The 12338-nt window shown below is 33.8% G+C and overlaps 3 protein-coding genes across 3 annotated transcripts; 1 reads left to right on the top strand and 2 right to left on the bottom strand.

Annotated features, from left to right (window-relative positions):
* The first annotated feature begins 283 nt into the window (after window positions 1–283).
* Window positions 284–2474, top strand: LOC132932851 (zinc finger BED domain-containing protein 4-like). The gene is made up of 7 exons (XM_060999203.1): window positions 284–413; window positions 467–576; window positions 654–861; window positions 925–1203; window positions 1270–1397; window positions 1548–1814; window positions 1971–2474. The coding sequence occupies exons 1-7, from the start codon at window positions 284–286 to the stop codon at window positions 2472–2474; spliced, it is 1626 nt and encodes a 541-aa protein (XP_060855186.1).
* A 2158-nt stretch (window positions 2475–4632) lies between these two features.
* LOC132932850 (zinc finger BED domain-containing protein 4-like) lies at window positions 4633–6666 on the bottom strand. Its single transcript, XM_060999202.1, has 5 exons — window positions 6529–6666; window positions 6244–6451; window positions 5902–6180; window positions 5728–5835; window positions 4633–5558 (listed from the first exon to the last, which is right to left on the bottom strand). Exons 1-5 carry the CDS (start codon window positions 6664–6666, stop codon window positions 4633–4635), a joined length of 1659 nt encoding a protein of 552 aa, XP_060855185.1.
* Window positions 6667–8210: 1544 nt separating this feature from the next.
* On the bottom strand, window positions 8211–9532 carry LOC132937528 (uncharacterized). The gene is given in 5 exon segments (XM_061004347.1): window positions 8211–8468; window positions 8528–8605; window positions 8666–8752; window positions 8812–8856; window positions 8858–9532. Coding segments are annotated over 5 exon segments (1143 nt in total).
* Window positions 9533–12338: the final 2806 nt, after the last annotated feature.

Here is a 12338-nt window from a genome sequence, read left to right as displayed (position 1 = left end):
TACGCACCTATAATGTTGTCAACCGTGTCATGATAAAATAACCAGGTATGTCAGCAACTTTGTGTGGCGCACAAGATGGCGGCCGGCGTGCGCCTGTTATCATTTTATCATGCACAATACCATGACAAAAAATGATTTAATTTGTGCATTCGCAGTATTCGCATCCGCGATCGTCTGTTTGTTGTTTACTCGCGTCACCGACGAGTTGTGTCGCACGTAAGTGTGCACCGTTCGTAATTTTATTTTGTATTTTCGCACCCGCGATCGTCTGTTTGTTGTTAAAATGGCATCAAAAACAAAAAGTGTTGTTTGGAATTTTTACGAAAAATCAAATGATGGTGGCATATGCAAGCTATGTCAATGTTCGGTTAAAACTAGTGGCAATACAACTAATTTAAAAAACCACTTAAAACGTAAAACATCCCTCTATTAATTTTGATGCACCATACCTACCTAAAGTTCGCAGAAATTCACTGCCTACAACAAGTACAAACAGGTGACGATAATGAAGATGATCCTAATATAGTATTACCAGAGACTCATTATGCTGATTTGGCAAATGAAATTATCAGTAAAGTAAGTGAAATTCATGCACAATTCCTTAGATTAATCAAAACTAAAATTTTAACTTTAATTTTTAACCTTATGTTAAGGCTAACAAAATGCAATCAACGCTTCAAGATTCAACACTAGTTTCTCGTCCTCATTCTTCAATGACTTCAACCTGTTCCAATTCAGACTATTCAGAGTTTTCCGATTCTATGATAAGTAGAACACGTACACCATCAGTATGTAGCTCTGTCCAAAGTCTCAAGCAGCCAAAAATCTATGAATCACTCTCAGATATTAGATCATTTGAGCGTAAGAATAATTTGTTTTGAATTAAAAATATAATATTATTTGAAATTGCTTTAACTGTTTTAGTTGGAGGTTCCAAAACCACAGCAATAACTGATGCGATAGTGTACATGATCGCAAAAGATAACATGCCACTTTCGACAACTGAGAAACCTGGTTTTATATACTTTTTGAATAAAGCAGCGCCATTATACAAAATTCCATCTAGGAAAACGGTCACCTCACTAATAAAGAATAAATATGAAGTTTTGTCATCTCTAGTCAAATCCAAATTATCCGGTATACAATTTATGACTATAACGGCTGATATTTGGACTAATATCGTGAACACTACTAGTTATTTGGGTATGACTGTACATTTTTTAAATACATATAAACTAAGTTTGGAAAATGTTACTATTGGTGTTTTAGAACTGGCTGATAGCCATACCTCAGAACATATTAGTGATTGGTTTGAAAAATTGCTTAAAGATTGGGGGGTCTCTAAGGAGCAAGTACTAACTGTAGTAACCGATAATGGTTCTAATATTTTGAATGCCGTAAAAAAAAAACATTTGGAAAAGAAAAACATTTGCTATGTTTTGCTCACACCTTAAATCTTGTCACGCAAAGACCTTTAAATGAACTTAGAGACGTTCAAAATATTATTTATAAAATAAAAACTATCGTTACCTTTTTTAAACATTCAGGTCATCGCCAGTGATGAACTAAGAAAAGTATGCGAGTTTAAGCTAAAGCAATCAGTGCCTACTAGGTGGAACTCAGTTTATTATATGATTGAAATGTTTCTATTATGTTCAAACCACATTGCATCTATATTAATCACCAACAGTCGTGGACCTTCAATGCTATCTGCAACTGAAATAGACATAGCTAGGGAAATAAATATTGTACTTAAACCTTTTGAAGTAGTGACAAAAGAGTTATGTGGGGAAAAATATATCACTGGTAGCACAGTAATCCCCCTAATCCATTGCCTCTTAAAAAATGTGAAAAAATAAATATAAATAACTCTGTTGCATTACAATTAAAGTCTGCCCTTTTAGAAAATTTACAAAGGCGATTTGGTAGGATGGAGGAACTTCAAAATCTTACAATTTCCACCTTATTAGACCCTAGGTTTTAAAACACTTCATTTAAATAACCCACTGGAAACCTCTAAAGCCATTCGTACAGTTCGTCTTAAAATTATAGATTTAAAAACTAATTCTAGTGACTCTAATGTTTCTAATAAAGACTCTAGTGATGATGATACCGAACGGGCTGATAGTTTGTGGTCTTTTCATAATGAATTGGTCTCAAAAAAAGCCTCGGAAAATTCTGAAGACAACAATGAGCGTATGCCAACTGATTTAAAACATTTCTTAAACCAACCAACAATATCCTTAAATGAAAATATAATTAAATTTTGGAATGTACATAAAACAATGTATCCTCACATTGCTAAAGTAGCTGAGCCTTATTTGTCAATAGTGGCTACATCAGTTCCTTCTGAGAGATTATTCTCCAAAGCAGGTAATATTATGAGCGCAAAACGAAATAGATTGAAGGGTGAAAAATTGCAGCATCTTTTATTCCTAAGTTCACTGAATTTAGATGACTGGCATTTAAAATGATAAATTTATCCTATTGTAACTATTTGTTGTATTAAATATATAAATTAAAATTATAATTACAGTTTATTAAACAAAATGTACATACATTCATATTTTTTAAGAATTATTGATAAACCATTTTCTTATAGCAAAAAACTTTATAAAATGTACATTGTTTAGGATTAAATTCCATATGAAAAATACAACAAGGTAAAGTTTCGTCATCACATATTTGATCCAAACAAGGGTAGCGCAAGTCTTCAATGTTGATGAGTGCGACGTGTGGTATATACTCCATAAGAACTTGTTTTTTCTGTTCGCCTTTGACGTAAATGCATCTGAATTTTAATGAATTCAATATTTTACCGACTTCTTCGTACTCGACATCACCAAACTCTATAGCTAGTTGATGATAATTACGTTCCAACCACTTGTTGGTTTTACGACTTTTGTTTTCCTGCATCGAGTTTGAATGTTTGAAAATCCAATGCTGAGTTGCCCATGTTTCTGTGTATACTATAGACATTTCTTTAATCATATATTTATTGTTGACGCCAAGTACGCATTGCATGTCTAATATGGCCGAAGACATTATGGCTTGTCTTTATAATAAGTTTCTATAGTGTTAAGACGACTCAGAATAGCTGCTATTATGTTTTTCAACCATTTTGTACTTTCTTTGATTGATTGTAATGATACTTCAACTCTTGTTATATGTTCAGTTATTTGTATACATGTCAATTGTATCGCTTCTACTTGTTCTTCTTGAATTTGAATGGATTTATGATTTTCTTCGAGTAAATGCTCAATTTTATCGAGTTTATTCGAATACGATTTAACAATTTGTTGGAGATTTGAAATATTTTTTTTTGTTTCACCAGACTGAGAACTACCAAACACGTTCATGTCTGTAGCTCGACTGATACTATTTTCTAATGTCACCTGTGTTTATCCAACTATTATGTGTATTATCAAACCCGAGCCATTTCACAAACATTAGATTTCCCTTCCTACGGATACCTTTTTCTATTAAAAATAGATTGGCTTGGAAAATGCCAATTATCAGAGTGAGCGATAAAGAAAAATTAAAGTTATTGAAAGTATTAGATTCTCGTAAAACACTATTGTGTGCGTTCAGAATCTGGGATCTATGCGAGTATCCCGTGCTCCCTAGAAACACTTCTCATTCGTGGACTGTTGAGTCTATAGTCTATTCAAAATGAGATGATGACTCGGCGTCCAAGTTGTGCGCATTGGCGTGGCTTTTGTTCCGTAGTAGCGCTTGAGGCACCGCCGCGGACGGTACCTTTAATTAGTCTTTGAAAGTGAATCGATTTTTTGAATCGATTTAAATCGAAAAAAAAAAGATCGATTCAAAAAAAGATCGGTTTCAAAAGATCGATTCTTAAAAATCGAAATTTTTTAATCAATAGATGGCGAGTTTTGGTGGCTTTAAATATTCCCGGGCTACTCCCTAGTCCCTCTGGTTACGGATCATGGGTATACACTGGACAGTGTTGTAGCCACTATAAAATAGTACTACATCAATCACAACGGAACCCATATCCTCTTCAATGGATGAGGGAGGAAGTGATCGCCTCTAATTTTTAAAAATTTTTTTTAATTAATTACCAATTACATAATTTTTTAAATTACCTAATATTTTATCATAAACAATTTTTTTTCTCATTAAAGCAACATTCTTACTGGTGTACTAGCAGTAACATAAAATAGTACTCAACTACATAATGTGAAAATGTAAACTATTACATTACCTAATAATAAGTAAGAATCTGATACAATACAATGAATACATTATATATATATAAATAATTTTGAGATTGAAGTTTGAGTTTATTGAGATTAGTCACTGAGTTAGGATTTAGGTATTTTAAGTAAATAACTAACACAATGATTATAGTAAATACTGTAATATAATTATAAAACTATAATATTTATTGTAAAATATTGTTATGCAGTATAGTATATTGAATATACAATAAAAAAAGTAATACAATTGTCATGGTAAAAAAAAAGTACAACTATTATTATATATTATTAATTTTTACAATTATTATAATAAAATATTTATGCTGCAATTTTAATATATTTTTAATACTGTAATTATAATTTTAATTATATATTTAATACAACAAATAGTTACAATAGGATAAATTTATCATTTTAAATGCCAGTCATCTAAATTCAGTGAACTTAGGAATAAAAGATGCTGCAATTTTTCACCCTTCAATCTATTTCGTTTTGCGCTCATAATATTACCTGCTTTGGAGAATAATCTCTCAGAAGGAACTGATGTAGCCACTATTGACAAATAAGGCTCAGCTACTTTAGCAATGTGAGGATACATTGTTTTATGTACATTCCAAAATTTAATTATATTTTCATTTAAGGATATTGTTGGTTGGTTTAAGAAATGTTTTAAATCAGTTGGCATACGCTCATTGTTGTCTTCAGAATTTTCCGAGGCTTTTTTTGAGACCAATTCATTATGAAAAGACCACAAACTATCAGCCCGTTCGGTATCATCATCACTAGAGTCTTTATTAGAAACATTAGAGTCACTAGAATTAGTTTTTAAATCTATAATTTTAAGACGAACTGTACGAATGGCTTTAGAGGTTTCCAGTGGGTTATTTAAATGAAGTGTTTTAAACCTAGGGTCTAATAAGGTGGAAATTGTAAGATTTTGAAGTTCCTCCATCCTACCAAATCGCCTTTGTAAATTTTCTAAAAGGGCAGACTTTAATTGTAATGCAACAGAGTTATTTATATTTATTTTTTCACATTTTTTTAAGAGGCAATGGATTAGGGGGATTACTGTGCTACCAGTGATATATTTTTCCCCACATAACTCTTTTGTCACTACTTCAAAAGGTTTAAGTACAATATTTATTTCCCTAGCTATGTCTATTTCAGTTGCAGATAGCATTGAAGGTCCACGACTGTTGGTGATTAATATAGATGCAATGTGGTTTGAACATAATAGAAACATTTCAATCATATAATAAACTGAGTTCCACCTAGTAGGCACTGATTGCTTTAGCTTAAACTCGCATACTTTTCTTAGTTCATCACTGGCGATGACTGAATGTTTAAAAAAGGTAACGATAGTTTTTATTTTATAAATAATATTTTGAACGTCTCTAAGTTCATTTAAAGGTCTTTGCGTGACAAGATTTAAGGTGTGAGCAAAACATAGCAAATGTTTTTCTTTTCCAAATGTTTTTTTTTACGGCATTCAAAATATTAGAACCATTATCGGTTACTACAGTTAGTACTTGCTCCTTAGAGACCCCCCAATCTTTAAGCAATTTTTCAAACCAATCACTAATATGTTCTGAGGTATGGCTATCAGCCAGTTCTAAAACACCAATAGTAACATTTTCCAAACTTAGTTTATATGTATTTAAAAAATGTACAGTCATACCCAAATAACTAGTAGTGTTCACGATATTAGTCCAAATATCAGCCGTTATAGTCATAAATTGTATACCGGATAATTTGGATTTGACTAGAGATGACAAAACTTCATATTTATTCTTTATTAGTGAGGTGACCGTTTTCCTAGATGGAATTTTGTATAATGGCGCTGCTTTATTCAAAAAGTATATAAAACCAGGTTTCTCAGTTGTCGAAAGTGGCATGTTATCTTTTGCGATCATGTACACTATCGCATCAGTTATTGCTGTGGTTTTGGAACCTCCAACTAAAACAGTTAAAGCAATTTCAAATAATATTATATTTTTAATTCAAAACAAATTATTCTTACGCTCAAATGATCTAATATCTGAGAGTGATTCATAGATTTTTGGCTGCTTGAGACTTTGGACAGAGCTACATACTGATGGTGTACGTGTTCTACTTATCATAGAATCGGAAAACTCTGAATAGTCTGAATTGGAACAGGTTGAAGTCATTGAAGAATGAGGACGAGAAACTAGTGTTGAATCTTGAAGCGTTGATTGCATTTTGTTAGCCTTAACATAAGGTTAAAAATTAAAGTTAAAATTTTAGTTTTGATTAATCTAAGGAATTGTGCATGAATTTCACTTACTTTACTGATAATTTCATTTGCCAAATCAGCATAATGAGTCTCTGGTAATACTATATTAGGATCATCTTCATTATCGTCACCTGTTGTACTTGTTGTAGGCAGTGAATTTCTGCGAACTTTAGGTAGGTATGGTGGCATCAAAATTAATAGAGGGATGTTTACGTTTTAAGTGGTTTTTTAAATTAGTTGTATTGCCACTAGTTTTAACCGAACATTGACATAGCTTGCATATGCCACCATCATTTGATTTTTCGTAAAAATTCCAAACAACACTTTTTGTTTTTGATGCCATTTTAACAACAAACAGACGATCGCGGGTGCGAAAATACAAAATAAAATTACGAACGGTGCACACTTACGTGCGACACAACTCGTCGGTGACGCGAGTAAACAACAAACAGACGATCGCGGATGCGAATACTGCGAATGCACAAATTAAATCATTTTTTGTCATGGTATTGTGCATGATAAAATGATAACAGGCGCACGCCGGCCGCCATCTTGTGCGCCACACAAAGTTGCTGACATACCTGGTTATTTTATCATGACACGGTTGACAACATTATAGGTGCGTACGAGACTGTTAACACTGTAAAAAAATCTAATCAAAAATGAATAATGAATCGATTCACATAAAAGATCGGATATGGGACGTCCAAAGATTCGATTCGATATTCACAAAATGAATCGATTCACCTAAAAGATCGGATCAACGATTCGATTCGATCTTCACAAAAACGAATCGATTCACATAAAAGATCGGACCATAAAGATCGATTCAAAAAATCGATTAATCGCATGAAAAAGATCGATCTTTTAAAAGATCGATTCGAATCGCCCATCACTAGTCTAGTATCGACTGCCGATGTGTGTGGATAATTTAAAATGCATTGCGCGTATTTTTTGTATGTCTGTCGGTCGCGGACGCACACACGTACATCCACGTCTCGCGTGACACGTCCCCGTTGCTTCGGTCACGTGATCGATGCTTGTGGAGGGAGTATGACGGGCGGCTGACCAAAACTGGTCGCCGCCGAGTCATCATCTCATTTTGAATAGACTTTTGCTGCTTGCTCTAAAACCAAGATTTGTGTTGTTTGGACTACAAATAGATCGGAAAAAAAATATCGAAAACGATGCTGGTCGGTTTGATCATTGTCAACTGAAAAATCTTAAGGTACACTTAAGCTCTGAAGTGTATCCATATGAAGACTTTCGAGCTGATTTTAAAAATAATACCACCAGCATACTCTACAAAGCTTATACAGACTTTCAAAAATCGTATTACGAAAGAGATTATTATGAACCGTTGTTATCAAAACATATTTTTAAAAACAATGTGCCAATCGTCGTTGTCGATTTGTCGTATCAGAATGATAACGTTAAATCATCGACCGTGGACCTACGAATAGACTTTGAAACGGACACAGTTATTCCAGAAAAGACATCGGCTTATTGTTTAATACTACATGACCAGATTATAACTTACAATCCGTTTAGTGGAGATGTTAGAAAATTGTAAACCTTGTAAATATCGTATTATTATTTTTATATACCTTTTAAATATCTTATAATTATTTTTATACCTTGTAAATATTACCTTATATCCTAATAAATAAAAAAAAAAAACTTGTTTCAAGTATCACGCTTGTTTTTATTTTACACAAAATTATTAAACAATATTATTCAAACAGTTTGCGTTTAGCGTTCCGCTTATTTAATTTTTTCGTGGGCTCGCCGCCTGTGAAGTCGAGAATAGATGGCGAGTGGTTGAAAGACGTCGGACCGTCGTTCTCATCAACTGCGGGGCTCGTTGGTGAAGATTCAATATATTGCGGCGCTGTATACCACGGAGGGGGCTGTGCAAAATTGTTTGAATCAAACGATACGGGAAGAGGGTCTATGATCGTCGTCGGTAGACTGCCAGAATCATCAATAGGCTAAACAAATAATTATTTGTTAATATATATTCATCTTAAAAATTAAATGTGAAATTTACCAATGGTTTTGTTTTCCGAGCTGGTGCCCATGTTGCCTGTGTTAAAAATTCATCGATACCACGTTCCTCGTCAGCTACCTAAATAATTATTATAATTATTAATTGTATCATTTTTTTAACTTATAAATTATAAATTACCCTTGCTTGTGAAAGGTCTTCGTGCATTGGAGACATACTCGAATATCTCGGGGGTGAAATGAGCCTCATTTCAGATTCGGTGAATAACTATAAAATAATAATTATACATTAAATATTTTTAAAAGTGATATAATTTATAGATTTACTTCTGGTGACAATTCTCCATTCCATCGTTGCGCCCATTGTTCAGCATAAATGGGATTAAGCATACATTTTGAGTTGACTGATGAGATTGACATCATTTTTTGGAATTTTTGAAATTACACTTTCGTCGTGTAAAGTTTTGATAAATGCGATCATTTCTTCAGGTGTTTTCGGTGGTGAATCAACTTTGAAAAATTCTACATTGATATAGTTTAAAAACATTTCAAATTGCTTTGAGACAGCTGGTTGTGTTATAATTGATTTTCGAACGACTGTTTCAAATATGCACCATTCCAAATATTGAAGTTGGATAAGGTCCACTCGATTCAATAGTATTCTGCACCCTTCATGAGTTTTTGATTCTATCACTAGTACGTTTTCACCACTGTACATCACACTCGATAGTTTATAAAGTTTGGTTTCCAAAAATAACATACGCTTATATTTTACTGGTTGCTCCAAAACGAATGATAGTATATTGCCCATCAGTGAAAATATACGTTTTAGAAAATCCGGTGTTATTTTGACATGCCGCGATGAAGTTACTAAATGAACGGCGACTTGGAAATTTTCAGTCGGATCGATGCCAATATGCATGAACTTACGGGCGACAAAGTCAAATGTGTATGACGTAGAATCAATCAGTTCTGCAGGCGGTGTCGGAGGAACGTACGTATAATTCTTCTTATAAATTGCTGCCATGTTTTCAATCGAACCAGCCATGTTAATAATTATTTTTGAAAATGAAAACTCACTAAAATTTTTAAAGACGATACGTGTACAATGGTTTAAGGCAGTAGACGGACTAAACAACTGCCGGCTCTTTCAGTCAAGAGTCTCTATATAGGTGGGGACATTTTTCAATATTAATGAATTTTGCTTGAATGCAATTAGTTAATTGAACAAGGAAATGTCTACCATAGAGATCTAAGTATTCAGGTGCAAGCTATTAGTATTTCGATTCAAATATAAAATGGCTATTAAGAGTCTGCGACATCCTGGCGACTCGAGCGAATAAGTATGTAAAGAACGAATATTATTTCTTTATTGTAGGCATCCCACAGAAAGTACTAATATCGGTAATTAATGTGTTAGACATTTTAAATCGAAATTGCTAAGATTTCATTATAATGGGTTAACCTCGACCATATGCTATTGATATACTTGATATGTTTTACATTAAACATATATATAAAATAGTTTGTCATTAGTTTAGTCACTAAAAATGTATAGACTTAAAACTATATTAATATTTATAAATATATATATATATTATGTCAGTCTCATGACTGTTGTACGCACGCGCTGATGAAATATATATATGATAACAATGTAGACTTAAAACTATATTAATATTTATCGTGTACACTTTAACGGGTAAAATATATTAGGTTTGGAATCGACTAAGTACGGAAATATGATAATTGATAACTGATAACAGTGATAACTGATAATGTATGATAACTGATTAAATGTATGTTTCACACGTGCGTGATCGGGCGGCCGTTGGTAAGGTCGGGCGGGTAAATATATATATGATAACAAATGATAACTGATCACAATAATATATGATTAGAATAACGTGTAATATATATGTTGATAACGTGAGTGATAAAATATAATATGTTGATTAAATACAAGTCCACGATCGGGCGGCTGTTGGTAAGGTATAGTGGTGGTGGGGGAAATAATACGTCTCGTACATATGCGAGCAATTGTCATTATTCCAGTTAAATTAGATAGAATACACCTCTCAAGTATAAGCGAGTAAGTTGCGCAGCGGTGCGGTGGTCGATCGGCTTGCGATGGGCTCGGGTTCGAATGAAACCGGTCCGGTGAATAAAATGTTTTAATTATTTACCTCAAGCGGCGGCAGTGTTGGCTGGCGGCGGCCAATTGATATGAAAGAGCGGGGTGGCGGGGGTACATCGTATACGTGTGTAATAGATGATCAGCCGTCTGTGTACATGGATCAGCAGAAGGGGGAAGAGCGGGGTGGCGGGGTATATCGTATACCACAGATGTCTATATTATACTAGATACCGAACTCCGCTTATCTTGTGAAGCCCAAGTTTTTATTCTTATCTGTATCCGCCATATTTTCGGTTGGCAAAATATTGTATAATTCGTATGTTAAATATTGCTTATTTACTATTTTGTAACAATTAAAATTGTTTTTCTACTGATCTACTGAATTTGTTACGAACTTCGTTATTCGCTACATCCTTCAAGTTCATAATAATAACTATATTATTATATTATTATTATAATTATAATGCCAGTATCCTGTGTTGCCTTCGGATGTTCAAACAGATTTGAACCAGGGAAATCAATACATTTTTTTCGGTGATAGTATAACGTCTCCTCTTCACCTGGGCTCTTACCCGTTCCGGTGTCGTTCTGTTTTTATTAACGAGGTCTCGGAGACTCGACCTCGGTGTGTGATATTATTACTAGGGATCAGGGTTACCTTATGTGAAGCAAGTACTCAACGTAATGTATATATATATATATATATCTGTTATTGATGTTTTATTATTATTTACTACAAGTTACAATATTGAAATATACTTATAAATTATACTCCGGGCTACCGATCGGGCCATGGTGTGTCGTGGGTGCCGATGTCCAAATGTGGGTTGAGCTGGTCGTCCGCAGGTCCTCTTCAGGTCGTTGTCAGTCCTCGAGTTCCTCTATCGACCACCGACTATGACTCCTCATTCTTGACCATCCAACCATCAACCGCCGACTATATCCTATCGACTACTTCACTGTAGACTCTATCATAACTGACCCCCGCCAGGCGTCCAGGTCGGTTATTTACACGATGTGAGCTAAACATCGCGTCAGCATAATATATATTTCATACATATATACACATTTGTCATTACTAACACTCAGCATATTAGCCGTGCTCAACGTAGGGAGTAATGTACGATGTCGATGACGATAATCGTTACATGTACCCCTTGTCCATTTAAATCTGGACCCCAGATTTGGGAAGTCAAGCAACGGTAGCTGTGTTAGTGGTAGTGTTGTACTTTCTGATTTCATGTTCATTGTTCATCCAGTAGCAAAGAATAACGGTACTCCAACCTCCTCCGACTGTATTTTCTTGCTTGGACTGTGAAACATGAATTTTTTAGGTATACAAACACCAAGCCACCAAGGCAATGGTCATGCGTATATAATAATATTAATAATATATGCTCATTGTATATTATTGCTTGATAACTTCTGGATAGTGAAGTGGATTGTCGTTGGCTCTTCCGTCCTTGAATACCGACACCCACGGCTGTCTTCATTTACCCCTTTCAGTTGCCTCGAGTTAGTTAAAATTTAAGTATGCAGTATAAAGACATTTTTTTTTTTTTTTATATATATATGTATATAAGAAATAGTGTTTAATTTCATACAAATTACATTGAAGATGGTACATGAAATATATTATAAGGTTACAAAAACATTGCAAGTAGGTACTATTAACATTTTTTTTTTTTTTATCACTATTATAATAAATGTTCATAAT

This window comes from Metopolophium dirhodum, chromosome 1 (genome assembly GCF_019925205.1).
Source record: "Metopolophium dirhodum isolate CAU chromosome 1, ASM1992520v1, whole genome shotgun sequence".
Classification (NCBI taxonomy): Eukaryota; Metazoa; Arthropoda; class Insecta; order Hemiptera; family Aphididae; genus Metopolophium; species Metopolophium dirhodum.
The sequence above is the reverse complement of the archived record's forward strand: the minus strand, read 5'-3'. Positions and strand labels throughout refer to the sequence as shown.